This window comes from Natrix helvetica, assembly GCF_964273705.1.
Source record: "Natrix helvetica genome assembly, chromosome: 1".
In the NCBI taxonomy this organism is placed as follows: Eukaryota; Metazoa; Chordata; class Lepidosauria; order Squamata; family Natricidae; genus Natrix; species Natrix helvetica.
The window spans coordinates 308,060,155-308,087,286 of NC_138548.1; the positions used below are offsets into that span (position 1 = coordinate 308,060,155).

Genomic DNA, 27,132 nt, shown 5'->3' on the forward strand with positions numbered 1-27,132 from the left:
CTTTTGATAACATACTGCTAACATAATCTTTACGCTGTTACCTTTTCAGGTGCTTATATCTGAAGGATTAGGACACTATGCAAGGGACCCAAAGTTTGTTTCTGCAACAAAACATGAGATTGCAGATGCTTGTGACATGACTATTGATGAGATGGAAAGTGCTGCAAGCCACCTTCTCAATGGAGACATTAGCAATGGAACTAACGGTGACATGTTCCCTCTTTTAAATAGACAAGATTACGAACTTCAAGAATTTGGTCCCGGCTTTAGTGATGAAGAGCCGGATACCGGAAAACATGAAGAAGACTTATCTGATGAAATGATATGCATTACAACCTTATAGTATTTAGTGAGGGGAAAAAAATGTTTGATTTTAAAACAAACAGAAGTGCCTCCTAGTTCTATGATGCTAGGCACTAGTTGGAATCAATAAGGAATCAAGCTTTGCATGAGTGATGGTATTGTTATGTTGTGAGGAAGCCATACTTTTAATTATTAGTATGCGTTTCCAATATGATGAATCAGGATTCGAATGATTTCCTCAAGGCCTTTGCTACAGAGTCGCGAGCTCATCAGGGAAAGAAGGCAGATCTTTAGAACCAAGAAGATTCTAACCCGTTTGTGTTAAAACAGAAACAGAGAAAGTGGAACGATTGCTGTCTTCCAATTGTGTTCTGCTGCCTTCCAGGGTGTTCACAATTCTCAGTGGAAAAAAAGATTGGCACTTTTAACAAGGTCTTCAGAAGGCTGTGGTGATGACAATCAAAGATGTCATTACCTCTGATCACAAAGCATATCAGAAATCCACTGCATTCAGCATATCCACTCAGATATATTGTTTTCAAATTTGCTTATTATTTAGGGGGGGGGGAATAGTTCCTTAATACATTTTATCAAACTCTTTTTTGCAAGAGATTGTTTCATCCGCTGCTGAAAGCGTTTTTCTCATATGTAACAGCAGATTACATAATACAATATCATTAAAAATAGTCTGTTTTATGACTATCATATCAAGGGCAAAATACACTGGAATATTTGCATTTTTACTAATGCACTTGCAACCAGGTTAAAGTAGAGTTAGATAGGACAGTTTGTTAAAAACTATATAGCAGAGATTATTGTAAATAAATTCTAATCTACCATAATTTGTATTTGTAAAGAGATGTTCTATATTTTGTAATTATTGTACCGTAATTGAACCGCAGCAATATTTATGGAGCCTCATTATTGTAATTCTTCACTGAATTCTAAATAGAAGTATTTTTACTTGGACTGTATAGCACTATAGAATTAAATATTTAAATAGAGCCACCTTCATTATAAAATGTTTTTGAAGTAAAGATTTTAAAAAAAAACTTGATGCAACAGAGATTTTATAAAATATTTTCAGTCAATTGGATTCTCACTTTACAATGCTAAGATATAGAAAATGAGTAATTACAATCTTGTATTTGGAAAGCTATTTGGAATCTGTTGTCTTTTTGACAGAAAACAAACTGTGGATTTATTTATCTCTACGACAACTCTTGCAATAAAAGCTAGAAACAAGAATAATGAAAAAAGCTATTCGTTTGGCAAGGTTTTCTTTGACTTTGAAATAAACAGAGATTGAAGTTCCAATCCTACATCATTTTCCTGATAGAAAGCCCTATTATATAAAATGGGATTTTTTTTTTAATGAAGGTGCATAGGATTGGACCATCATGAGCATTCTTCTTGGTAAAGATTTCCTACATAGATATAATTTACAAGATGGATAGTTAACAAGTTACACAGCTTGAAGTGGAATGTATGATGATGGTGATGATGATTTACATAACCAAAACATTCCTAAACTAGTGAGAATATGGCATGGTTGACAAACTTTTTGATGTTCTACATGTAATGTTTCAGGATTTGTTTTTATGCAATCAAAGGAGGGCTTCAATGTTGTTTGTGATGCAGTAAAATCCCGATACTGAAGATAATATGATTTTGGAGATCAATAAATATCAAAAGTTTATTTTATTAATATTGGATAAATGGACTTGTTCTGCCAAGCAACTTTATCAGGGTTATCTGTATTAACAAAATAGGTAGCAACTGTCACGTTTCAAAAGTGTGACATACACAGCTAAGATTAATATAAACATTTTTGTACACAGTGGCAATTTGCTATGAATACCTTACAAACCTCTTCTTTCAAATGTCAGGAGAGAATTTAAAGGTTTGTACATTATTTCTTGACTTACATCATTTTGTATGAAAATAAATGCAAAATGTTACTGAGAATAAAATTGTGTAATAAAGTTATTATACATTGTCTCTTTTTACCAAGATATGCAACTCTAAAGATTGGTGATTTCTTTTGGCCCCATAGTGTCTGAACTATGAGGTTCTACAGGCGTTGATTCTTTCTTCTCTCACTGACTTGGGTAATGTTTGTAAAGGGAGCAGTTTTCTAAGGAAGTAGGAATCAGTTCTCTCTCCTATGTTCACAACCTGAATTTGCAAGTGACATCATGGCAACAGGAAACACTCTGTCTGTGATCCAACTGAGGTTTTCAGAATAATGTACAGTGAAATGGGTGCTGCTGCTTTTGAACTATTGTCGGTGTTGGATGGGTTGATGGAAGATTAGAACTATGAAACTGCACATCAGATGGGACACAAGACACAAGAGAATTCAGCAGGGGGTTGGTTGCAATGGCTGTCATGACAAGGCAACAAAAGGAGCTGGTGTCAGAGTTTGGCTTGTGGACCAGGGCTGCCAGAATTATCAGGCAAAAAGTGTTGATGCCTCAAATGAAAGCTGGTCTGAAAATCTCACTAGTGAATCTGGGCAATGCATAGGATGAGGGTGGAGGTTCGTTCTTTGAACTTGTGGTTTGGTTTCTGAACTTTTCATTAACAGGCTGGGTAACATCTTCAGCAGAGTTTAGGGGATGTCGGTGTCAGTGTTCTGTTTATAAGGGCTTTATATAGTCAGCAGGGCCTGTGATGGTGAGGTCACATCAGGTAAAAGTCATATCAGACCAAGGTCTTGTGATGGGTCAGGAGTGGGTGTGTTAAGTGAGGGTTTTGTGGTGGATTTTGTAATGGTATGTACATTGAAGGTAAAGTGCTGATTGGGGGTGGGCTTGCATGGGTTGGTTGAGTGTCGGTACTGTTTCTGGTTGGCTGTGCGGTTGATTCGAATTCTAGGCTGGATGTATCTGGATGGAGGCTGTAGGCCGGATGTATCTTGATGTGTCTGTTGATGGAATATACAGGGTCTTAACAAGCCATAGAAGGACCAGAAAACAGTGAGAGGTTTTGCTCCGTCAAAGCTGTTGAAGCCCTTGGGAACTATGTAACAAGTGTCACCCTGGATGAGAAGTAGGGAATGACTGACAATATCCTTCTCAAAAGTGAAATTAAGATTGATCCTCTAAACTCCTGTGACAGTGGGGTAGAAACTGGGTCAGGTAAAATTAGAAGGAATAGAGAAGGGAGAATGGGTATTTGGCTGAGATCAAAGTTAGGCGGATTACTGCTAATTGAGGAGTGTGGCAGAGATAATCTATAAAACAATGTCTAGTTGGCTGAAAGGCAGGTGAGGATGGCATGTAGGCAACTTGAGGGGAAAGGAAAAAGTAAAGTGTAGTAGTTTCAGGTCAACTCAAGGAAGTTATTATGATAGTGGTGCTGGGAAAACCATTATGGAAAGGGAGAGAGGTACTTTGGTCCTTGGATCTTGCCATTCAGATTCTGATGTTTGATGAACAAACAAGCTGGTGCACATTACTGAAACCTGAAATCCATGAAGGCATAGATGCTACTCTTTTAGAGATAGGCTCTCCAAGATTCTGACTTCTTCACTATTCATGATTCTAAGGAAAGGGAAGGAGGATGGCTATGACATTCAGGGAAATCTTGATGATAATCAAAGGCACTCTAAGGAGATATGGTATCTGATTCTTATTGACTGAGACGGTATCTGTGTGGAGTTCAGGCTGTAGGAACAAGTAGGGAATAATGCTTATCTATCACTTGCCAGGCTGCATGACTAATCTCTTCCTGAAATTACAGAGTTGGTTTTCAAACCCTCTCAGCTGTTTATGCTGGAGTATTTCAATCTTCAACCTCCATTGGCTCAGGACAACCATGAACTCTTCTTAAATAATATTTGCCCTGATGCATGCACATGGTTTCATATTAGTCTCAGTCCACCTATCCCATCTTATCATTCCATCTTATTGCTCTTTCTTTTCTGGAGGCCTTGGTATACAAAAATATAGTTTAGAAGTTCCTGTAAATACAGCTCATTGATTAATTTAACCTTCTGTGTGACTGAGTTGGTTCACTACTAAATCCATTCTCCTATAGGTTAGCTGATTAGCCATTTTTAACCAAACACTTCCCAGTTTTCAATTAAGGATGTAAACAATCTTGCTTAATGAGACCGATTCAATGCAAAGACTTTATTACTCTCTTAATGTTTCTAAACAATGACAGAATAAATTATGGTAGTGCCTATAGTAAACGTGAGCAAAATATATTAAAGAAACCTGAGGCTAAACATAATAACTATATTAATTAGAATTTGTTTATTTCAGAAATAAAATATTCTTTTGCAAAACACAAGAAGCATAATTTAACCATGATTATTTCTACTAAAATCACTTCTATTCTTTTAAAATTCTTTAGTGACAATTGAAAAAAAAAGACCTAAATGTACCAGATACAAAATATAGATTAAAGAGGTCTAACTTGAACATAATTCTTCTTCAACTATTTAGAATCACAATTCTATTTTATTCTGAGATTAAATGCTGCCTGTGTACTAGAAAAAATACATTGCTATTTTCTCTTACCTTTAGACTGGATGAAATGTACTAGCCCATCAAATCAAAAGCCATAAACTACATTCTATTTTTTGTTATTTTTCTTTCCATTGTTTTGTACTAATGTACAAAATCTGACTTCTGTGGTAAAAATGTACTGTGCTTCCATCAAACATCTGTTTACAACAATTCTGTGGTTAATCAGATGCTTCCAAGCATCTATTATTAACAAATATTAACTGAAATAAAGCATTATTTCTATTGTACATCCTTTTTCTTGACACTGAAAGTAGATTTTTGGTTTAGTGGTATAGAAAAACATATTAAGTGCTGCTACTCTTTATCCATGTTCCTATAGAAAAAGTAGCCCAAGATTGGCTCCAGTGGAGGCAAACTTCTAGTGCAGAGCAAAAAGTTAACGCTGAGTTTCCAGAGTTTTGGGTTTATATACTGGAACATTTTTCTCTTGAAGCGGTGGTAATCCCAAAATAATATCAGCAGCCTTCTCTGCTATCATGATGGTTGGGGCATTTAAATTCCCGCTAACAATACTGGGCATTATTGAGGCATCAACTACTCTTAAATTTTCTGTGCCTATAACTTTGGTCTCAGGATCAACCACAGCAGTAGGATCAGAATTCTGTCCCATTTTGCAAGTGCACGAAGGATGATAGGCACTATCAGATTTTTGTCTAATGAAAGCATCTATTTCTTTGTCAGATTGAATATGTTCCCCTGGTTGAATCTCAGGTCCACGGAATTCTTCAAATGCTTTCTGAGCAAAGATCTCCCTGGCTAATTTCACACACTGGCGAAACTCCCAGACATCTATTTCTGTTGAAAGAAAACAAAACAAAGCCACAGTGATTCCATGTACAACCAATATGAATATTAATGCTACATTATTTTCTTTTCAGACAACCATTCAGAGTAAAATGGCAAAACCTAAGATACAGGAAAGGCAGGTAAGGTGGATATTGCTTTTGAATTTTAGTACCGGTATCTATTCACCAGTGGTGGGTTTCAAAAATTTTTAGAACCTCTTCTGTAGGTGTGGCCTGCTTTGTGGGAATGGCTTGCTGGCCATGTGACCGAGTGGGAGTGGCTTGGCAGTCATGTGACTAGGTGGGCATGGCCAACTTGTAAAATGTGATGAAACTCACTTATCAATGCTCTTGCTTAGCAACCAAAATGTTGGCTCAGAAATTCAAATTTGAAGCACACAAGTCTTAAAGCTGTCAAGTTACAAGACTCTTCCACCCCTAACCCTTTAGAAAAAAAACCCAGGGGTGTTCAAACTTGACAGCTTTAAGACTTGTGGACTTCAACTCCCAGAATTCCTCCTCCAGTCATGTTGGCTCAGGAACTCTGGCATTGAAGTGTGCAAGTCTTAAAGCTGTCAAGTTACAAGATCCTTGCACTCCTAACCCTTTAGAAAAAAAAACCCAGAGATGTTCAAACTTGACAGCTTTAAGACTTTAAGGTTTGGATAGGACTCTTAGAGGCGGGCAGGGCGATTGGTGAGCCAGCCAATCAGTGAGCAGCGGGTGGGGCAAGCGTGGTGCGGACGAGCGGGGGGAGGGAGCAAAATCGAGTTACGCACATGTGTACTAGATTCTATGCAAAAAGGAGATGCTGGTCTTAAGTATGAAACTTTTTGCCTAAGGAAATCCAGTTAAACTGGATTGTCTGAAAACTCCAGCATAATGAAATCTCTGACCTTGTTTGGACATTACAATAAGCCATCATTTTTCCAAAGTGCTCAATAACATTGAATAAACTAATCAATGTACACTGCCTTAGCAATCCTGATTAATCATGACCTAAACAGAGAACATATTTCTCCATTAATGAAAACAGATACAAATCAGGGAATACTTGTCCTTGATTTGTTTCTTTCCAAACTGGGATAACTGGCATTTTCAACCCAGAACAAGTGAAAATCTAAATCAAAGAATAAAAACTTGCTTCAGCTTCTGGCTAGTTAAGAACGGAAACTCTGGCCAGTTGCTCCTGACACTCTTCCCCAACTTAAAAGAGATCTGATCATTATAGTAATCCAAAGTATGCGGAAAGAGTGAGGCACTTAAAATGGGAGGTTGAGGGCTTTATGAGTATCTGGAGAGATGCTACAGGTAGTCCTTGAGAAAGTCCCTTTATTGGGATCAACAATGTAGTCATTAAGCCAAGTGGTTGCTAAGTCAAAGTGTGACTGTGCTTATGATCTTATTTGAGGTTTCCTTTGCCTTACAATCATATAAAGCTTGTAAATGTGAGGACTGGATATGAAGTTACTTTTTCATCACTGCTGTAACTGCAAACTGTCACTAAACAAGACAGTTGCTGAACAAGGACTATCCATTGCAGCAAGAGCAGCAAAAAACAAGCCTTGCTTTCTGGGTCCTACTCAGGAATTACTATGTCTGACAATCCTGACAACTTCTAGAGAATAGAAGACTTAAGCATAATGGGGAAACAGTTACTTGTACTCATTTTGCACATGTGGCAAAGGACAATCTTTACTAGATAATACAGTCACTATTCCATGTTTGACAAAGTTCGGGACTGATGGAAGAGGAAAAGATACAAAGAAATGGGAAATGCCATCAAAATAAGACTACCAGTATGGTATGCCATTGTCTATAGAAGGTGTAATTGTCTATATTGTGAGGTGTAATTATAGAAGGTGAGTTTAATTTTAAGAATAGAATATAAATAATTATACATTTACCTGTTGACAAATAATTAGGCTCAAGGATTGGAGGCTCAGTAGGGTCTGAACTCTTCAGCTTCAGCTTTCCTACACTGGTACTTCGCATAGGGCCAATATGGACCTGTAACAATTCCACAAAGATCCATGGTATATGGCATCTAGGGGTTCATTATAAAATAACTAATGGAATTCAGTGAAACGTGGAGTTTCATGAGTTATTTAGAAACTGCATTGTTGATTTAGACAATTATTCCAGGTTTCAAAGCTTGGTTTCTACTTGGTTTCATTATTCACTGGCTTTGAAGTGAAAATCACATCATGTATTAATTTGGAGCTCTTATATTTAGATCAGGGTAGTTTGTTTAATATTGATTAACAAACATAAGATATTCACAAACCCCTTTACAATGGGAAGATGCCTTCTTAGTTATAGGATGAATTACATTGTCTATACTTATTGAAAGAGAACCTATGTCATCTCTGCCCATCAACAAAGGGATTGGGAACTATTTCCAAAAGTGCAATATGCTGCTTTAATTATATGAACAATTATATTCCAGGAAAATATTTCTGTCCAGTGGATATTCTATGTAGTAATTGGTATTACTACTCACCTGATAAGCTTCCAACTGGGAAGCAACTCGCCCATGGTCAATCACCTGAGAAGGGAGGAAGTGGAACTGGATATCTGGGTGAGAAATGCCTGGACGACTTCTTATAAATCCACCAGTTTCTAAATGGGCAGTGGCTCCATCTCCTGAAAGGTAGAACACCAAATACCAGATACATGAATAATGAAAATGGAAGAATGAGGATTTCAACAAATAATTTTACATTCCCTGTATTTTATATTACATTCTGCTTTAAACATTCATCACACACAGTAAAAGTTGTGTCTAAGTCTCATTACCTTTCTGGTTGGAGCCTAGCTTGCAGGGCATAGTTACATAACACAATAAATAACATAACACAAAATATGATTTAAAAAGCAAGAGTGTTAGAGTCACATATGTTAGTTCAAAACAAACCCAAATCGTATTATAGCTTATGAAATAAAGAGCATGTCTCATTTATCATGAAAGCATTCACAATTCAAATAGGTTTTCTTTTCACCTTAGAAATATAGTTCTTTACTAAAATGAAATGTAATTTGTAATCAATATAATTGCTTTTATATTTTATTTGATGATTTAAAAATATTTAAATATATATAATATAGTCACATATATTTTCAATTGCCATAGCTGTCCTAAAATTATTACACTTGAGAATGTTAAGCTATTAACATGGAATAGTGGTAGTATTTTATTAGAGTTATTGACCAGCACACAAGTAAACCAGCGTTGGATTCGACTGGAAGTTCTCCAGCTGGACAGATGAGGTTTGAGCTCTGAAGAGTCACATAAACTCTGTCTGACAAACCAATTCCAAGTTCCTTTTTGGATCAGAACCTCCCTGTGTGGGTGTGTGGGTGTGAGAATGAAGAAGGGGCAGCGTCTTAGAGGGAGTGCAACAGGTCCCTCGTAGGTCGGGGGTTTGCTCTCTGAATCGGAGTCGGGGCGGAAGCATGGCAACATGGCTGCACAAGAAGCTGACTTCAGGCCAAAGCAACTGAGCAATAGTGTGGAGGAGACAAGATGAAAGCCTGTAAAAAGATCTAATTAACCCACAGTCATAAATCAGAATTTGGAAAAGGAAAAGAACCTTGAGAGAATAAATAATATTGATGGGCAGATGGGGATTTTGGCAAAACGAAAGAAAGAAGGGGAAAAATGGAGGGTTGAATCACTAGCCCAAAAAGAGCCATTTGCTTGAAACAGTTTGGACATAAAGGAGAAAGTAGAGAAGTGACAAACCTACTCAACCACAAACTCTAAATTTGGTTTTTGGATTTGAAAAGATTGTGTTTTTAAAAGAGACCAGGAAATGGAGACCAAAACATACCGAGAAGATTTGCTTCGTTCAAGTTTCTTCTAACTAACATATCTTAAGCAACTCCAATTAATGAGAGGTGGAATGTAAAAAGGGGAAAAAAATCAAGAAAAAAGCACTATTTTCTCACTGATAACCTAATCTTGCCTGTGCGAAACTTTGAGCAGGAAGATTTAATTAACCAATTGCCATAAATCAGAATTTGGAAAATTAGAAGGCGAGGAGAAACATACCGGAGTTTGGCTGTATTCGAGTTTGTTCCAATTAATATATTTTGAGCAACTATAACCAACGAGAGGAACAAGGGGGAAAAAATAATAAAATCAAGAACTGAGAAAATATGAAGTTTTTTCTTCTGCAGAAGGAAGAACAAAAGATCAAGATGGCTCCCGCTTCTCTTCCTCTTTACATTATCTGAATTAGCTAAATTTAAGGTGGACCAGAACTTTGAAATAAGAACTGTATAACTGTAATTTTGGAACTGGACATTAAGGTAACAAGAGTGGGAGGAATAAAATTAAGAGCTAGGAAATAATAATAATAATAATAATAATAATAATAATAATAATAATAATAATAATAATAATAATAATAATAATAATAATAATAATAATAATAATAATAATAATAATAATATTTAATGCTTCTAGACCGCCCCCTCTCCCGCAAGGGACTCGGGGCGGTGTACAGTTCATACAAAATATAACAGGATACAATAAAATTAAATTAAATATGTACAGTTGACAATTGACATGGAGGAGGTTAAAATGTAGTTAAAAGAACTGTACAAAGCAGATATAAAATAAATTCGAACCCCTAAAAACAAATACAGTAAATTAAAAAAAAACCTAAAATAACCAGATATAATACATTTGCCAGGAGGGACAATTGAATTATGCCAGGCCTGCTAGTCGGAACAGGTGGGTCTTCAGTTTTTGCCGGAAGGAGTGGAGGTCAGAAGTGGTTCTAATGTCGGGGGGGAGGTCATTCCAGAGGGTTGGGCCCATCACAGAGAAGGCCCTACTCCTCGGTGTCGCCCGCTGGCATTGCCTAGTGGACGGCACCAGGAGAAGTCCCTCCCTGTGTGAGCGTATTGGCCGCAGGGATGTATGTGGGAGGATGCGATCCCGCAAGTAACTAGGTCCCGTGCCATGGAGCGCTTTAAAGATGGTAATCAGCACCTTGAAACGCGCCCGGAAAACCACAGGCAGCCAGTGCAGCTCGCGCAGGAGAGGTGTTACGTGGGAGTACCTTGTACTCCCCATCACAGCCCGCGCGGCTGCGTTCTGAACTAACTGCAGTCTCCGGGCGCGTCCCAAGGGCAGCCCCATGTAGAGAGCGTTGCAGTAATCCAGGCGGGACGTCACCAGCGCATGAGTGACCGTGCGTAGGGCATCCCGGTCCAGTAGGGGGCGCAATTGGCGCACCAGGCGAACCTGGTGGAACGCCCCCCTTGCCACGGCTGCCACATGGTCATCCATTGACAGCCGGGCAAGGAAAGTACGAAGGTTTTTTTTTTGTGCTGCCGAAGGAAGAACAAAGGATTAAGATGGCTCCCACCTCTCTTCCTCTCCACATCAGCTGAACTAGCTAAATTTAAGGTGGACCATAACTCTGAAATAAGAACTGCATAACTAAATGTAACTTGGAATTGGACATTATGGAAAGGTGAGAATTTGAAGAACTACATGAAATTATAAAAAAAATATATGCATACATCATTAAAATCAAGTAATTTTGAAGTCAGATATTGAGAAGAAGCAAGAAGTGAAGGAAGAAGTGAAGGAAGGAGGGATAATGAAGGGGTAGAAACGGTGGAAAATTAAAAGCAGACAAAAAACATTGGGTTTGACAGTGGTATAGGGAAAATTGAAAAGGGGGATGTGTCCCAACAAAAGGAAATAAAAAGCAGACAAAAGATCTCACTGAGTTTGACAGTGACATAGGAAAAACTGAAGAGGGGGGTTATGCCCCAACAAAGAGAAACACAAAAGATTTCACTGGGTTTGACAGTGGCTTAGGGAAAATTGAAGAGGGTGGACATGTCAAAACAAAGAAAAGGGAGAAGACAGGAATAGAGAAGGGGGACAAAAGACTTATTAGGAAAAAATCAGACAATTAGAAATTGTTATATGGGAAATATAAAGCTGAGATATGTGGTTTACTCCTATACATGATAATAAAACTGAGTTGCTGATTGAATATGATAATGGAAAGATAATTAAATAAATTTTAAAATATATGGAATATGGACAAATATGACTGTTATGTGGAGAATGTGAAACAGGTATGTGATTCATTTTTATACATGACAATTAGACTGAGTTGCTAATTGTTTGAATATGACAATGGAATAATAATTAAGTATAGGTTAAAATATATGAAATATGGATACATATAGAACTCCTAAGATGATGAACAAAGTGAGATGTGTACGCTTGTTATTCTGTATAGTAGATTAAGGAAATTGTAATGAACATTGAACAGTAAGGATTGTTATTTAAAGACAATCAAGGGTAACCTAAGTCAAGATATGGACAAATGGAGAGGGAACATGAAATATACTTACAAATTGGGAAATGGGAAATTATTGAGATTATAAAGACAGAACTACAAATTTGGGGCGTGTAAGGATGCATAATTATATACATATAATGATGAGAATAGCTTGGAATTGTAACCAGGGCTACATCTCAGCCAAAAATAGGCTCTTTGTTTGTGTGTGTGTGTGTGTGCATTAAAAATACAATTACTATATATGTATACTTTTCTCTCTCTCTTTTACAAAAGGTGGAAGATATACTGTATGTTAAAATTAAATATGTATATTGAAAAGGAATTATAAATACCATCAACATAAAATAGAGCTCGCTCAGAGGCTGAAATACACCAATTAAATGAGATGAAGAGTGAAAAGTAGAGGAGAGAGGTAAGGGAAGAAGAGAGAGATAAGAGAGAGGGCAGGGGAAGGGGGGAAGAGGAGGAGAGAAAGAAAGAAGGAGTGGAATGGGGAGAGAGAAGGAAAGAGGAAGGGGAAGTAGAGAAGAGAAGGATGACAGAAGGAAGAAAGGGGGTAGAGAGGAGGTGCAGAGAGGGAGAAGAAAGTGATGGGTAAGGTACAAATATGGTGCATGGACAGGAGAAGAGCCAGTCATTGTTTTGGGGAGTTGATGGTAAGACAAATCGGTGTAAAAATTTAATAATATAATACGATCTTGGTTATGCAATAGTATACATGTGGTTATTTGTTATGAAAATGAAAAAATAAAAAACTTTATATATAAAAGAAAACCAGAGTTGTTGTACAACAGTAACAATAGTTATTTGTGCTTCTATTCTAAACATTCTTTGTATTGCTGTAACAAAACAGTCTAGAAACATGAATTTCCTGTTTGTTACAAGCAATTTAACAACTATGCATTTTTTAAAAAAACCAGTGAAACAAAGCTACTTGCAAACATAATCTGAAAAACCCTTGATTTCCTTATCTGGAATGAAAGTGTGTCAAATGAATCATCTACAAGAAAAATCTATTATGAATGGACACATTTATTAAAGCTTTACTTTAAAAGCTGATTTTATATCTCTAGCAAAATGAGAACGTAACAAGATATAATTCTAAATCATACCTGTGGATTTCCAGAACCATTCAAGACCAATTTTGATCATCCGAAGAGGCTTTTGTGATTTATACAGTGTTAGAGGTTGAGTGCACTTTTGCTGTATGTACACTTCCAAATGATCTTGGAGATTATGGCCAACCCCTAGTAGAAATGACAAGAAATGTCCAATATATGTACACTACAAATATTTACTATACTTACAAATGTATGGAATTGGGACATTGCAGCAGTTTGGTTTCAAAAGCAGAAAGGCTTTTCAAGTGCCCATGGGGGCCTAAGCAGCACTTGTCTACAACTCTATAAATGAAATTCGTCTTTCTAGGGATTATGTGATTACTAAAAGGGAATTCATGTCATCCTAGGAAAGGACAAGGCTGATTTAAGGAGTTCTGGGCAGAGGCTACGTGAACTTCTAAACACCCTTTACTTTCAAATCCAACACAACCTTACATGAAGTTATACTGAATCTATCATACATACCTGAAAGATGGCAGACAACAGGGATTCCTAATTTTTTTAGATCATCTGCATTTCCAACTCCAGATAGCATAAGTAACTGTGGAGAATTTATAGCACCACCACTTAAAATAACTTCCTTACTAGCAAAAACCTAAAATAAAATAATAGCAATGTAATCAGACTAAATTTTGATAGATTAAAGTACAATACAAAATAATGTTATTGATTTGTAGCCCTCAGTTTTCATATTCCTTGGGTTATATCTAGACATTTTGTAATCTAGACAGTTTGAAATTATTAAAATATGCTTGTATCTTTTTAAGTAAACTTTCTTCTTAAACAATGCTAACGTTTCCTGTGCATCCAAACTTATTTGCTAAACTTTTCTCCTTGTTACCATTATTCTTCAAAATTTAATACTGAATCAAAGGCTTTTATTAGCGCAAATAATGTATTGTTCTCCTTACAAATGCCTCTTTCCCTCCTAAACTGTATCTCACATTACTCAAATAATCCCATTAAAATAAATGTTTGCTTTGTATCATCAGTCAAAAGAACAATCTCATCATGTATCAACTCAAAAGAACCCACATTCTGAAATTAAATATATATATATTGCGTTCTCACATTCTTCTATTGAATAGTCACCTGGCAGCACAAATCTGCAAGTGACTAATGATATCCTTTATTTCTCTGAAAAAGAGTTATCTCAGAATGACGATCTATTTTCCTTCAGACATCTGTGATTATCCTTTCTAATTTAAAGTTTACAATAACTGCTTAGAGAAGGCTGTAGAGCACTGTGAAACGGTATATACTGGTAAGTCTAGGTGCTATTGCTATTGTTATGCTGGTTACCATACAGCTTCACAATATTTGTTCTTTGTCATCTGGTTTATGAATCTATTAAATAGCAGTAAATTTTCTAGTGATTCTTACAATAATAATTGTTTTTGTTTCTGTTCTTGATTTTTTCCTTGCTACAAGATATACTGTTCTGGCTCCTTCTTCTCATATGTTCTAGTTTGGTTCACATGTCACAAGAAGTATTAAAAATTACTCTGAAGTTTGAAGGAAAGTATTAGAATTTAGTAAATGCAGACTTTTTTTCCTCTTTAAAATATTAAAATGATAGGACTCTCAATGAAAGAAATACCTATTTTCAATCCAATATGGATTTCATTTCTAGAAGTTATTGGGAGGGGGGGGGGATCTGCTAACTCAAAAGCCAACATAAATGGAAAACTGAAATTAACTCCATCTGCAGAATGGAGTGGTACCCATTATATTTTGATCAGGTTACTGCAGTGCTTTCTTAAGATTAATACGTAACATGGATTTAAGTGTCAGTTGTATTTTGCTATTATTTCAACAATATAATAAGCTTTACTACAACTCTAATGAGCCAGAAATGAAAAGTTAGTATAAGTTGATTGCTGGTTGATTTGCTTTTCAGAGGTGAAGAAAGAATACCATACATTCTTACCTTTTTCTTTTCTCCATTTTTAATATACTCAATACCAATGGCTTTTGTCCCCTCAAATAAAACTTTTGTAACAAGTGTACTGACTTCTGCAGACAGGTTTGGACGTGATAAAGCAGGACGAAGGTACGCACTGGCTGTATTCCATCTTTTACCTACAAAATACATGTTTTTATTGTAACAGTAACCAACACATATAATGTATGTTATCTTGGTGTGGTAAACTGTTCTGGAAAAATCCGGTTTTAAATTTTTTAATGAATAAAATAAATACCAACATAATTTTATCTGTTCTACTGTGATTATATATTAACATTTTTTAAAGTTATTACTATAGTCCACAAAAAGATTCATCAAGGCAGAGCAATAATGCAAATTGTTTTAAAGAGACAAAATTGCTAAAACAGTATTAAAAAATTAAAGGACATCCTGAATCCTTTTCTGAGAAACAGAAAGAAAGTGAAGACTAACTGCAAGTAATCGACAAATGGAGTCCATTTCATAATTTGAGAAAAATATTTTACTACATGCCTGACAGGCAGGTTTTTGAAAGTGGAGAAAAGGGCCACTCCTAATTCAAACAGTCAGATAATCTATAAAATAACCAAGTCCAAAATCTTAATGATTTCTCAAATGAAATACAGTGTATTTCTATTTGTTAATTGGTTCCAGGAGATGCGATGAATAGCAAAAACAGTATGTACCAAACAATTTTTTCCAATAAGGTATATTGTAGTGAGCCATAAGGCAGCTGACATTGATAACTTGTGTATTTAGTACCAAACAAACAATTAGTACCAGGACAAAATACACTGAGTACTAAATTTGATAAGTTTCAAAGAAGTTAAGTACAAAAATACCACTGTACATTGAACTGTGAGCCCTCCCTCAACAAAAAAAATGACAACTAGATTTTTCAGTGAGAGGGATCTTATAGTGATACCATACACCAGGGGTCCCCAACCCCCGGTCCGTGGAGCGGCACAGGTCCACAGCTACCAGGCTGCGCAAATAAGTGAAACCCCATCTGTGAGATGCAGGCAGCACCCAAAACCATGCCTCCTCTGGTCCACGGAAAAGCCTTTCTTCACAGAACTGGTCCTTGGTGCCTTACAACATTTCCAAGCCTGATATTCCTGCTGTTATATGCGTGGGTAGAAACCAATTCAAACCCCAGATTTCAGTTGATTGACTGTAGGTTTAACATTGCCTTGATTTAGATTGTTTACTTCTCTAGCTTGATATTGAAGAAGATAATATTTGAGCACATCGAGACATTCCTTGCACTTGGATTACACTACTACATCAGATGTGATGCTGAAGATGACTCTTTCTAAAATTCTGGATGAATTCTTCCTAGCAATTCAATACAGAATATTAAATAACTGAAGAAGGCCAAGACAGAGCCATGTAGAAAACTGTATTGATTGTATCAAATATTCTCCCTTTGGATTTGGATTAGATTTAGAAAGTGTAAAATCACCTTGAAGAATGCTGCTAAAGTTCTACTCTATTGGAGAGTCCATAAGGATAGCATGGGATTAAAGGCCAACAAGAGGTTTCAAGGGAGTAGGGCGCCACTCAACCCAGTCAGCTTCTAGCAAAAAAACTACCAAAGTGATTAGACTGGTCTTAAATCAACATGCATCCAAATGCATAAGGGACTGTGTCAGCTGCCAACTCATACCCACTTGTGCTTCGATACCATGCGTTGACAGTCTGCCATGGACTATGTGGAGGGGGGGATGCTTAGGGGAAAGTGAAAGTAAAGGCTGCTTGGAGAAAGCAAGAATAACTGTTGCACCCCACCCCCACCCCATGCTGCTTGTTTTATCTCTCCAGAACGGTGTTTCAGGATCACCTGGCTGGGAGAAAAATCACAGCTGCATACCAACCTACCTTGGAAGTGACCATTCTGAAAACATTTTGCATGACCTGATTGGTCATTGGGTGTGTGTGTGTGCAGTGACTGGACACAACTAAGGGAAGGAAAAGTGGAACTTAGGGATTTTGGAGTGCTATTCTCATAATTCTGGCTATGCACTACTGCAGTGCACTTGATTTCTAACAAAACTATACCTGTCTCAACAAATGGAGCCAAGGATTGTTTCTATTTAGAGGTTTATGTTTGCAGCAGGTGTGACAGACTGTTATAATTTTATTTAACTTTTCCCATAAACAATGGATGTCAAAATCTTTAATGCAGTACTGGCCTAAAACTACATTGATGCTATATTCTAGGTTTAATCCAGGCATTTATTTCAATTTTAACAGTTGCCATTGTGGACAATTACAATTATCTAAGGATCGAGCAGAAACAGTTTTAAGTTGCAGTTCTGGATTTGTATGCCAAACCTCTTACCTTGGCAAACGGAGTATCTACCTTTCCATACAACCTTTAAAAATGAAATAGGTTAAACAAAAACCAGGTGGTTAATGTGCTATCATTCAGTTGTTGCTCTACTGTGTATTTAATGTGGAAAGAAACTGAGTTGTCAGCCAAAATAAACATTTCCAGTGAACAAGAAAATGAATGAAGTTAATACTGGCTATGGATTTATAATTTATTTATTTATAAAATTTATAGGTCACCCATCTTACCTCAGAGTAATTCTGGACAGCTTACAATAATAAAAAATAAATGAATATTTAAGCTGAAAACAAAAATAAATTTGTTTAATCCCATGTTCATATTGATTTTTAAAGATTAAGCATTTTCTCGTGGAAATTTTGTTAGGTATATGTATAGGCACTATACTGGTAGGAGGAATATTTCAACTTTGATTTTTATCTAGAGAATTTTACAAGACAGATACTCATCACAAACATTAATTTTATGATATATCATGCAACGTCAGTTCTTCCATAATGAAATTTAAAACCTACTGTTACTTGGTATAAGGTTTATGCTGTAATTAATTTATTTTATTCACAGTTGTACTTTGAAATGGAGGATTAACTTGAATACAGCAGCTTCTGCGGAAAGTATCAAAACAGGCAAAATGGAGAGAACAGCTTTAGGATGTACACAGTACTCCTATGTGGCAATGTCACATATGTGTTTACATTACCTCTGTCATGTTGCCTGTTTTGATAAATTATTCTGGAAACTGCTGCTTTAATAGTCCAAAAGAATCTATGCTGAGGAAGAACTGTGGCTGATGCTATCAACCCTAAGACCAGGAATAAATATATCAGTCGCTGTGTTGAAGTTTCACGCTGAAAAGTTCACACTCTAATAATAACATTTATAAAGTTTCTCATTTTTCTACTTGTGTAATTTTGAAGAATATTCCAGTTTATGCTAATTTATGGCGATAAGTTTAAATAAAATTATTTACCATAATCTTAATACTGGTAGTCCTCGATTCACACTACTTGTTTATTGGTCAAAGTTACAATAGCACTCAAAAAATTGACTTGCAACCTGTCTTCACACAACCGTCTCAGCATCCCTGCAGTTACATGATCAAAATTGGGTGCTTGGCAAATGGTATATATTTAATACAATGGTTCCTGTGCCTTAGAACCACATAATCACAATTTGCAACCTTCCCTGCTGGTTTTCAACAAGCAAAGTCAAGCTGGATTTGCATAATGACCATAAATCCACTTAAGAGTCACTCTATGATTGAGATGGGCAGTCTCTACAAATGATATATAAATAAATAAATATGCAACTGCAGTGATTCACTTCACAATAGAAAAAAGAAAAAAAAGGATTGTGAAATTGAGTGTGATCCATTTAACAACCACCTTGCTTAGCAACAGAAATTCTGGTCCCAATTATCATTGTAAGTTGAGGATTACTGCAGGGGTGGGCTCTGGTAGTCACTACTGTTAGTTCACTTGTGGTTGTGCTGCGTGCGTATGCTTTGCATACATGCGCAGTGCAATATATTATGCGCATGCACAGAATCAAAAAACAAGATGGCGGCACCTAGGGCACCACCCGGAGAACCAGTTCGGGTGCGTGGCAGGCCTGAGTTGCTGCTGGTTCCAGCAACCCAGGCTGCCAATCTACTACCGGTTTGGGACAAATCGGTCCAAACCAGTAGGAAACCACCACTGGATTATTAAATATATCGGGAGTATTTGTTTAATTATCTAATGTAATTTAAATTTAAAAATTAAATGAAATTTATATTTGATATATAGCCCTCAATATTCCACTTAAATACCAGGAGTAGCCCTTGTCTCTCCCTTAAAGTTTCACACCTCTGGTCTAGTCCAAATTCTTTCTCAACGCATGCTATTAGGCCCTTAAAGGAAAACACCAGCCATTATGGGCTTTTTTCATTATGAAAAAGTTTCCAAACCAATATAAGAGTTTACGAAGACTGGTGTTCATGGCTACTACACAACATGGCTTTCAAACTGAACACATCAAAGCTAACCTTTATATATTGTCATATCCATCCAGCCAAAGCCTTCTTGTTGAAAACCGTTCATATCGTCTGTGAAAGGGTACCCAGCTTGTTGAGCTGCATCCAGGAATGCATAATGAAGAGGGTTTTTTGTTTTTCCCCTTGACACATGAAGTGGGCCATCCCCTCCTCGATAAAGGTCAGCCCCTAACTCATGTGTTTGTGCTTTCTTAAAATACGGCAAACAGAACTCATAGTCCCATCCAACAGCCCCTTCTTTATTCCACCTGTTATAATCTTCTGCATGGCCCCGAATGTACACCATGGCATTGAGGGATGAGGAGCCACCCCAGACTCGTCCTCTGGGCCAGTATAGGATCCGATTATCCATGTGTTTTTGGGGTGTTGTATGGTAGTACCAGTTATATTTCTCATCACAGAGATTGTAAGTTAAAGCAGCAGGCATATGGATCTTCCACAATAATTGTTTGCTACCTAAAACAGTATCTTTTGGACCTGCTTCAAGTAGCTTCACTGTGTTGTGAGGATCTTCAGTCAATCGGTTGGCTAAAACACATCCTGCAGACCCAGCTCCGACTATTATATAATTGACAGAGTCCATATTTTTAGAATTAACTGGAGAGGATGCTTGTGAAGATCTCATCTTTTGTCCATTGAAAGCTTTTGAACTCTTCAGTATACACCTTTTCAATAATCCTTTGTGGGCTTGACAGATAAAGCCATGCTTTTGAGCACCTTTGATTAAGAAAGACATTGTTTCCTATGTTATTTCAGATGTAGTCAATTTGGGTTCAAATATTCAGACCTAAAAAGGGAAAAAGTGATCTTAATAAAATGAAATATAAAGAATATATAGTAATGTATGATATAAACTATATTTAAGTCACAGTATCATTTAAAATGGCTTAAATCATACATTTTTAAGCAAATTGAAATATTGGGAGAGGCAGGATAAAAGACATAAAATTTGAATTTCTTTGAATGGCTGCTAGGTTAGTGTACATCTTACTTTGAAAACTTTTATTGACATTGCAAAACTTCTTCACTTTATGGATTGTTAAACAAAATATTTTGTAGTTCCTCACTCACATTTCATCCAATTGTGACAAAACCCATGTATTACTTTGCGTTTCTCAAAAGTCAAAGCACTTTCAACATTACTTCCTATTCACTAGTTGTATTTCTCTTTTTTATAGACTTTCTGGAGAACTGAGAGGTATCAAGGGAATGGAAATATCCCAGGTAAGTTGGTATGAGTTCTTTCAAAAAGCCAAAACTAAGTTAGACTTAGGTATTTTGTCGTCCCCCCCCTCCCATCCACTTTCAAACCATCCCACTTTCTTCTCCTACCCCCATTTTTGGGCACTGATCCTCCTGATATGTATTCAGAAACATGCATTAAATCCAATTAAATCCAATATAGGTTCTAATGTCATATGACAGCTGTGGAGAAAAGTCACTCCACACAATGGTCCTAGTCCTCAGGCTAGGCAAAGCAGGAGGTTTTGTGTAGGTTTCTCCTTAAGCCAGGAGCTACTATTTGTTTTTATTTACTGCACTAAGCTCCAAGGCAGCAGACATGGTGTATCCCCTCATTTTATCATCTTGCCAATTGGTGACGTTAATTAGTAGTGAGAATGATCTCTCTGATGAAGGGGAAATTTGAACCTGTGGCTCACCAGACCTTCTCCAACATCCAGCACAGTACAGTACACTTCCCTCTAAATATTTAAGTTTTAAACACCTATGATGCACGTTTCAAGTCCTGCTTATGGTCCCATTTAAAGAGATAGGAGGTTTAAACAACCAAAACAGGCAAACTCTGAAATGCAGAACCGAGATTAATTTTCTGCAGAACAATACTTCCAATTTTAATTGGTTTTCCACTAATGAAGGGGAAGGAATGAGGGTGGCGTGAATATTAGGAAGATTCTCGTGTAAGCGTTTGGATTATTTCTTAGGCTATTTTATATTTTATTGTTGTGTCCGGGCAGATGACGTCAGGGAGTTCCCTCCGTCTGCCGGCATCTGCGCTAGCAACAGCCAGGTCGCGTCTGATTGGCTAAGACGCGACCTGGCTGAGAGCGGGGAAACTCTGGCTTGGGGATTGGTTGGTTCATCTGACAGCTTCGTATAAATAGCTGTCAGATGAACCCTGCATTGATTCTCTCCTGTATTTAACTGTGAACTGTCCTGTTAATAAAAGTTGGTTAATTCTCCTCACGGCTCGGCTCGCCTTACGTTCGCATCTAACACTGGCGACGAGGGTGGGATCCAGCCACTAACCCACCGAAAGCCACCGAGCGTGTCTTCTTGTCACCATCGCACCGGTGACCTGCTTCCTGGCCGGCTTTTCTCCGTTCCTGAAGGAATCATGTCGGCAATGCCAACCTTTGTGCCTTTTGGCTGCGACGGCGAGACGTGGGAAGCGTTCATGGAGCGCTTCGAATGTTACCTCATAGCCAACGGTCGTCGCGACGCTCCAGACGACGAGAAGTGCAGTTTCTTCTTGAGCTGCTGCGGCACTCCAATGTTTAGTGCCGCTCGCTCAATAGCCGCCCCACAGCCCGTTCATTCTCTGGACTGGGCGACACTAACCGAACGCCTGCAGCGCCACTACGCCCCCACTCCGTCCTGGGTGGCGAGGCACTACGCTTTCCGGCGCTGTGTTCAGAAGCCGGAGGAGTCGGTGAGCCAATTCCTCCAGTCGCTTCGCACCGCGGCGATGAGGTGCGAGTTTGCCGACCTAGATCGCAATCTGACGGAACAGTTCGTCAGCGGCGTAAAAGACCTGCGCCTCCGCCGGCGGCTCTTGTCACAGGCGGACATCACGCTGACTGGGGCCATCGAGCAAGCAAGGGCGGCTGAACTCTCCGACGAGTCAATGGCGGAGATGTTCAATCTGCCGCCCCCGCCAGGCCGCACTTGCTTGGTAGACGAACTAGTTCCCTTGCCAAGCGACTATCCGGAGGAGGGAGCGGTGGCGCGCATTGGCCAGTCCGCCAGAAGACGCGCTCCTCAGCGAGCCCGGGAAGCTGTGCCCGCTTGCCTTGGCTGTGGAGGCAACCACGACCGCTCGGGGTGCCCCTTTAAAAACGCTGTTTGCCGCCGCTGCCTGAAGAAGGGACATTTGGCTCAGGTCTGCCGAGCGCAGTTCCCCTTGCCTCAGAGAGCGGAGGACGTCCCGACCACAGCCGCCGTTAAACAGCGACCTGGAGGCCGTGCTGGACGACAGCAGCAGCAGCAGCAGCAGCAGCCTTCGCGCGGAGGCTGCTACGCCGTGGACGCGGACTTCAACGCCAACCCCGCAGAGTTGGCCTTCCACACGGGTGCAGGTGCGGAGCGCATCAAGGCGTCGCTCCTCATTGAGGGCTCCCCCTGCACCATGGAGGTGGACTCGGGGTCGTCCCGATCCCTTTTGTCGTGGACAGAGTTCTCCCGCCTCTGTCCAGGCGTCGCCAAGACCCAGCTGGCCCCTCCAGACGCAACCCTACGGGACTACCAGGGGACTCTAATTCCTACCCTGGGTTGTCACCTGGTGCGGGTGGAATATGGGGACTATTCGGGATGCCTTCCTCTACTTGTAGTGGAAAAGCCTTTGCCGGCCCTACTGGGCCTTGACTGGTTCCCGGCACTGGGCCTATCAGTGCACGGGATTAGACAAGTAGTGGCCACGCCTCCCGACGTGGCCGACGTCCTTGCCAGATTTTCTGATGTGTTTGATGGGCAGCTGGGGGCGTATAAGGGCACGCCCATCTCCTTGAACCTAGACCCCCAGGTTGCCCCCATTAGGCTGAAGGCCCGTAGGGTGCCTTTCGCTTTAAGGGCAAAGGTTGATGCGGAGCTGGACAAGCTTGTCGCGCAGGGAGTCTTGGAGCCGGTGGATTACTCCAAGTGGGAGACCCCTTTGGTCATCCCAGTTAAGGCGGATGGGTCCATTCGCCTCTGCGCCGACTTTAAATCCACCATCAACCTTGCCCTCCAAGCGAACCCCTATCCAGTTCCGGTGGTGCAGCACTTGCTCCACTCTTTGGGGCAGGGCTGCATCTTTGCGAAGCTGGATATGGCGCAGGCCTACCAGCAGCTCCCGGTGGATGACGAGGCGGCGGCTGCGCAGACCATCGTCACCCACCGTGGAGCTTTCCGTTGCCGCCGTTTGCAATTCGGCGTTTCCGTAGCCCCGGGGATCTTCCAGAGCCTCATGGAGCGGCTGCTCCATGGGCTCCCTGGCGTGGTTCCGTACTTCGATGACGTCCTGATCGCCGCTAGCAGCCGATCGGGCCTCATCGAAGTACTGGTGAAGGTCCTCGAGCGTTTCAGGGGCTCGGGTTTAAAGTTAAAGCGCAGCAAATGCTCATTTGCTGTGCCTCGGGTTGACTTCCTGGGATTCACAATTGACGCCCAGGGAATTCACCCCACTCCTTCAAAAGTAGCAGCCATTAGGAACGCCCCCACGCCTGCCTCCAAGACGGAGCTGCAGGCGTTCCTTGGCTTGCTCAATTTCTACGCGCCATTTCTGCCGCATAAGGCGTCACTAGCCGAGCCGCTGCATCGGTTGCTCGACCGATCGGCCGCCTGGCGCTGGGGCAGCCGCGAAGCGCATGCGTTCGCGGCTGTCAAAGACTTGCTGACGTCAGAGGCAGTCCTCGTTCAGTATTCGGACAAGCTGCCTTTGACTCTTGCTTGTGACGCCTCCCCCGTGGGTTTGGGGGCGGTCCTGAGCCATGTGCTGCCCAATGGCTCGGAGGCCCCCATAGCCTTTTATTCCCGGACACTGACTTCTGCGGAACGCAATTACAGCCAGATCGACAAGGAGGCTCTGGCTGCAGTGTCAGGGATTAAAAGGTTCCACGACTACCTCTATGGTCGGCACTTTACTTTGTTTACCGACCATAAGCCACTCCTTGGGCTTTTGGCTGGTAACAAGCCGACCCCTCCCATACTGTCACCGCGCATGACCAGGTGGACAGAGTTCCTAGCTGCATACAGCTATACTCTGCTCTACCGGCCGGGCAAGCATTTAGGGCACGCTGATGCCCTTAGCCGCTGCCCCTTGCCCGTTGCTGACCCCCCGACAGTGCCTTGCCTGTCGGTTTTGGCCATAGCAGATTTGGCTCTGCCACTCTCTTCCGGAGAGGTGGCTTCAAAGTCTAGGGCTGACCCTGACCTCTCTCAGGTCATCCTTTGGGTCCAAAGGGGCTGGCCTGAGGGTCCGGTGCCAGAGCACCTTCGTCCCTTCAGGGCCAGGCAGTTGGAGCTGTCACTGCACAGTGGGTGCCTCCTGTGGGGTGACAGGGTGGTCATTCCACCCAGCCTGCGCCATCAGGTGCTATCTCGCCTTCATGAGGGCCACCCGGGCATAGTGCGCATGAAATGCCTGGCGCGCAGCTATGTCTGGTGGCCTCGCATTGATGACGAGATAGCCGCCTGGGTGGCCGGCTGCTCCTCCTGCCAACATTCACGACCGGCGCCACCGGCTGCCTGTCCTAGGGAATGGGAATTGCCTCGTGGTCCTTGGTCCCGTCTTCACGTGGATTTCGCGGGCCCCTTCAGAGGCCAGGTCTTCATGGTGGTGGTGGATGCATATTCGCGCTGGGTGGAGCTCATTCTCATGAGGTCCACCACAGCCGAGGCCACGATCAGAGAATTGACTAGGCTTTTCGCCACCCATGGCGTGCCGGACGTCGTTGTCTCTGATAACGGGCCTCAATTTGCATCCACCGCGTTCCAGCTGTTCCTGGCCTCTCAGGGCATCCGCCATGCCCCAGTCGCCCCATACCATCCGGCTAGCAATGGCCGGGCGGAAAGGGCGGTCCGCTCGGCCAAGGAGGCGTTGGGCAGGATGGATGGGGCTGACTGGCCTTCAAGGGTGGCTGCTTACCTCTTGGTACAGCATGCCACTCCTTGCCCCCTGACCGGGAAGTCTCCAGCTGAGCTGCTGATGGGCCGGCGCCTACGGACCACCTTGGATAGGTTGCACCCACTCTATTCAAGTGAACAGCCTGGCAACCTGGGGCCCCCTTCCCGCGTGTTCGTCCTGGGCGATACTGTTTGGGCTCAGGCGTTCTCAGGGGCGGTTAGGTGGGTGCCTGCCACCATCACCGCCATAACCGGCCCCTGTTCTTACAGGGTCCAGCTACATGATGGGACCGAATGGCGGCGGCACCTGGATCAACTGAGGCGCCGCCTGCCCAACACCAGCGACAACACCCCTGCAAGGTCGACCATCAACGTCGCTGCGCCTGAGCCCTCCAACGTTCTGTTCCCTGGTGCCCTTCCACCAGAAAACGTCCGCCCGATTCAGCTGCCCAGAGTTTTTCCGTCCTCGGACGCCGCCTGCCGGCCGTCCATTGTTGAGGGGGTGTCGCCCGTTTGGCGTCCCCCTCCGGGGTTTCAAATGGCCTTCCCCGAGTCAGGCCAGGCCTACCAACAAGTGCCCAGCTCAAGCCCGCCTTCGGCCGCGCCCCCTCGGCCCTGCCTACCTGGGCCTGGTTTTCCTCCGTCAGGGGTGGGCCTCCAAGATGGCGCCCGGAGCTCCACTCCCTTGCGGGAGGAGCTTCCACGGACACCACCTTCCTCTCCGACGCCTCCTGCCGAACTGAGGCGTTCTGGGCGGGTCCGGCGCCGCCCAGAATATTTACGTGACTACGTTTGTGCGTCGCTTGCACATGCGCAGTCACTGGGGGGGAAGGAGTGTTGTGTCCGGGCAGATGACGTCAGGGAGTTCCCTCCGTCTGCCGGCATCTGCGCTAGCAACAGCCAGGTCGCGTCTGATTGGCTAAGACGCGACCTGGCTGAGAGCGGGGAAACTCTGGCTTGGGGATTGGTTGGTTCATCTGACAGCTTCGTATAAATAGCTGTCAGATGAACCCTGCATTGATTCTCTCCTGTATTTAACTGTGAACTGTCCTGTTAATAAAAGTTGGTTAATTCTCCTCACGGCTCGGCTCGCCTTACGTTCGCATCTAACATTTATTTTATTTATTTAGTTTGTCAAGATAACAGGTATAAGTATAAACATAAATATAAACACAGAACACAGTAGACAGTCTAAGGTTAAAGTTATGGCGGTTTGGGGATACCTGCCACGGCAAACCCTTCGTTTACATCCCACACCCTCCTTCGCCTAGCGCAAAGGGTCCCAGCATCGGTTCCACCGGCTAAGAATGCTGGCCTTTCCTTTTCCTGAGAACTTTCCCTCAATCAGTGAAGGGGAGAGAATTTGTACTCGTTGCACAAGAGACGAGCGGCTTCTTTTTAAGGCCGTCTGAATTCTGCAGAGACCTCCAACTCGGCTCGCTGCCCCAGGAGTTTTGAAACGGGGGGCGGGGCCAACAGAGATCGCGTTTCCCTGGCAACCCAACCCACTCCGCCATGCCGAGCGTTCCCTCTCCCCCCCCCACTCCCCCACTGCCTCCTACGAGTAACGTCCTCTGCCAACGCAGCCCCGCCCCGCGGCCACGTGCTACTTCACCCACTCACACGGGCTAACTTAGGCGCGCGCCGCTGCGTCTCCCGAGGGTCCTGGAGCTCCGTTTCATTCCTCGCAAGACTCCCACGGACCGGGTTCCTCGCACTGCCGTGAGGAGGAGCAGAAACTTTCGAGCGTTGACTTTCGGCTCTGCTGACGGGCATCTGGCCAGTCCAAAGAGCAACTGGGCAGGCACTAAGAAGGAGGCGGGCTCCTGCGGGGATTGGACTGCCAGGGACCCTCCAAATTAGAGAGATA

The 27,132-nt window shown here is 41.6% G+C and overlaps 2 protein-coding genes across 6 annotated transcripts in view; one reads left to right on the forward strand and one right to left on the reverse strand.

Annotated features, from left to right (window-relative positions):
• The window catches only part of CACNA1D (calcium voltage-gated channel subunit alpha1 D), a 253,198-nt gene extending 250,880 nt beyond the window's left edge, over positions 1-2,318 (forward strand). For all 4 annotated transcript variants that reach the window (XM_081938854.1, XM_081938852.1, XM_081938855.1 and 1 more), the window contains one exon: positions 50-2,318. In XM_081938854.1, coding sequence (XP_081794980.1) covers positions 50-343 — 294 coding nt within the window. In that variant the 3' untranslated portion in view covers positions 344-2,318. The remainder of the gene's footprint in view (positions 1-49) is intronic.
• Positions 2,319-4,451: 2,133 nt separating this feature from the next.
• CHDH (choline dehydrogenase) lies at positions 4,452-27,132 on the reverse strand. 2 transcript variants are annotated; one of them, XR_014174133.1, is made up of 9 exons: positions 26,886-27,132; positions 19,413-20,208; positions 15,019-15,170; positions 13,554-13,683; positions 13,080-13,214; positions 8,133-8,275; positions 7,537-7,639; positions 4,844-5,639; positions 4,452-4,804 (listed from the first exon to the last, which is right to left on the reverse strand). XR_014174133.1 is itself a non-coding variant. In XM_081938856.1 (8 exons), the coding sequence occupies exons 2-8, from the start codon at positions 20,155-20,157 to the stop codon at positions 5,221-5,223; spliced, it is 1,827 nt and encodes a 608-aa protein (XP_081794982.1). In that variant the 5' UTR covers positions 20,158-20,208; positions 26,886-27,132; the 3' UTR covers positions 4,452-5,220. The 2 variants fall into 2 exon arrangements, 1 of the variants encoding a protein (XP_081794982.1); XM_081938856.1 differs by having other exon boundaries at positions 4,452-5,639.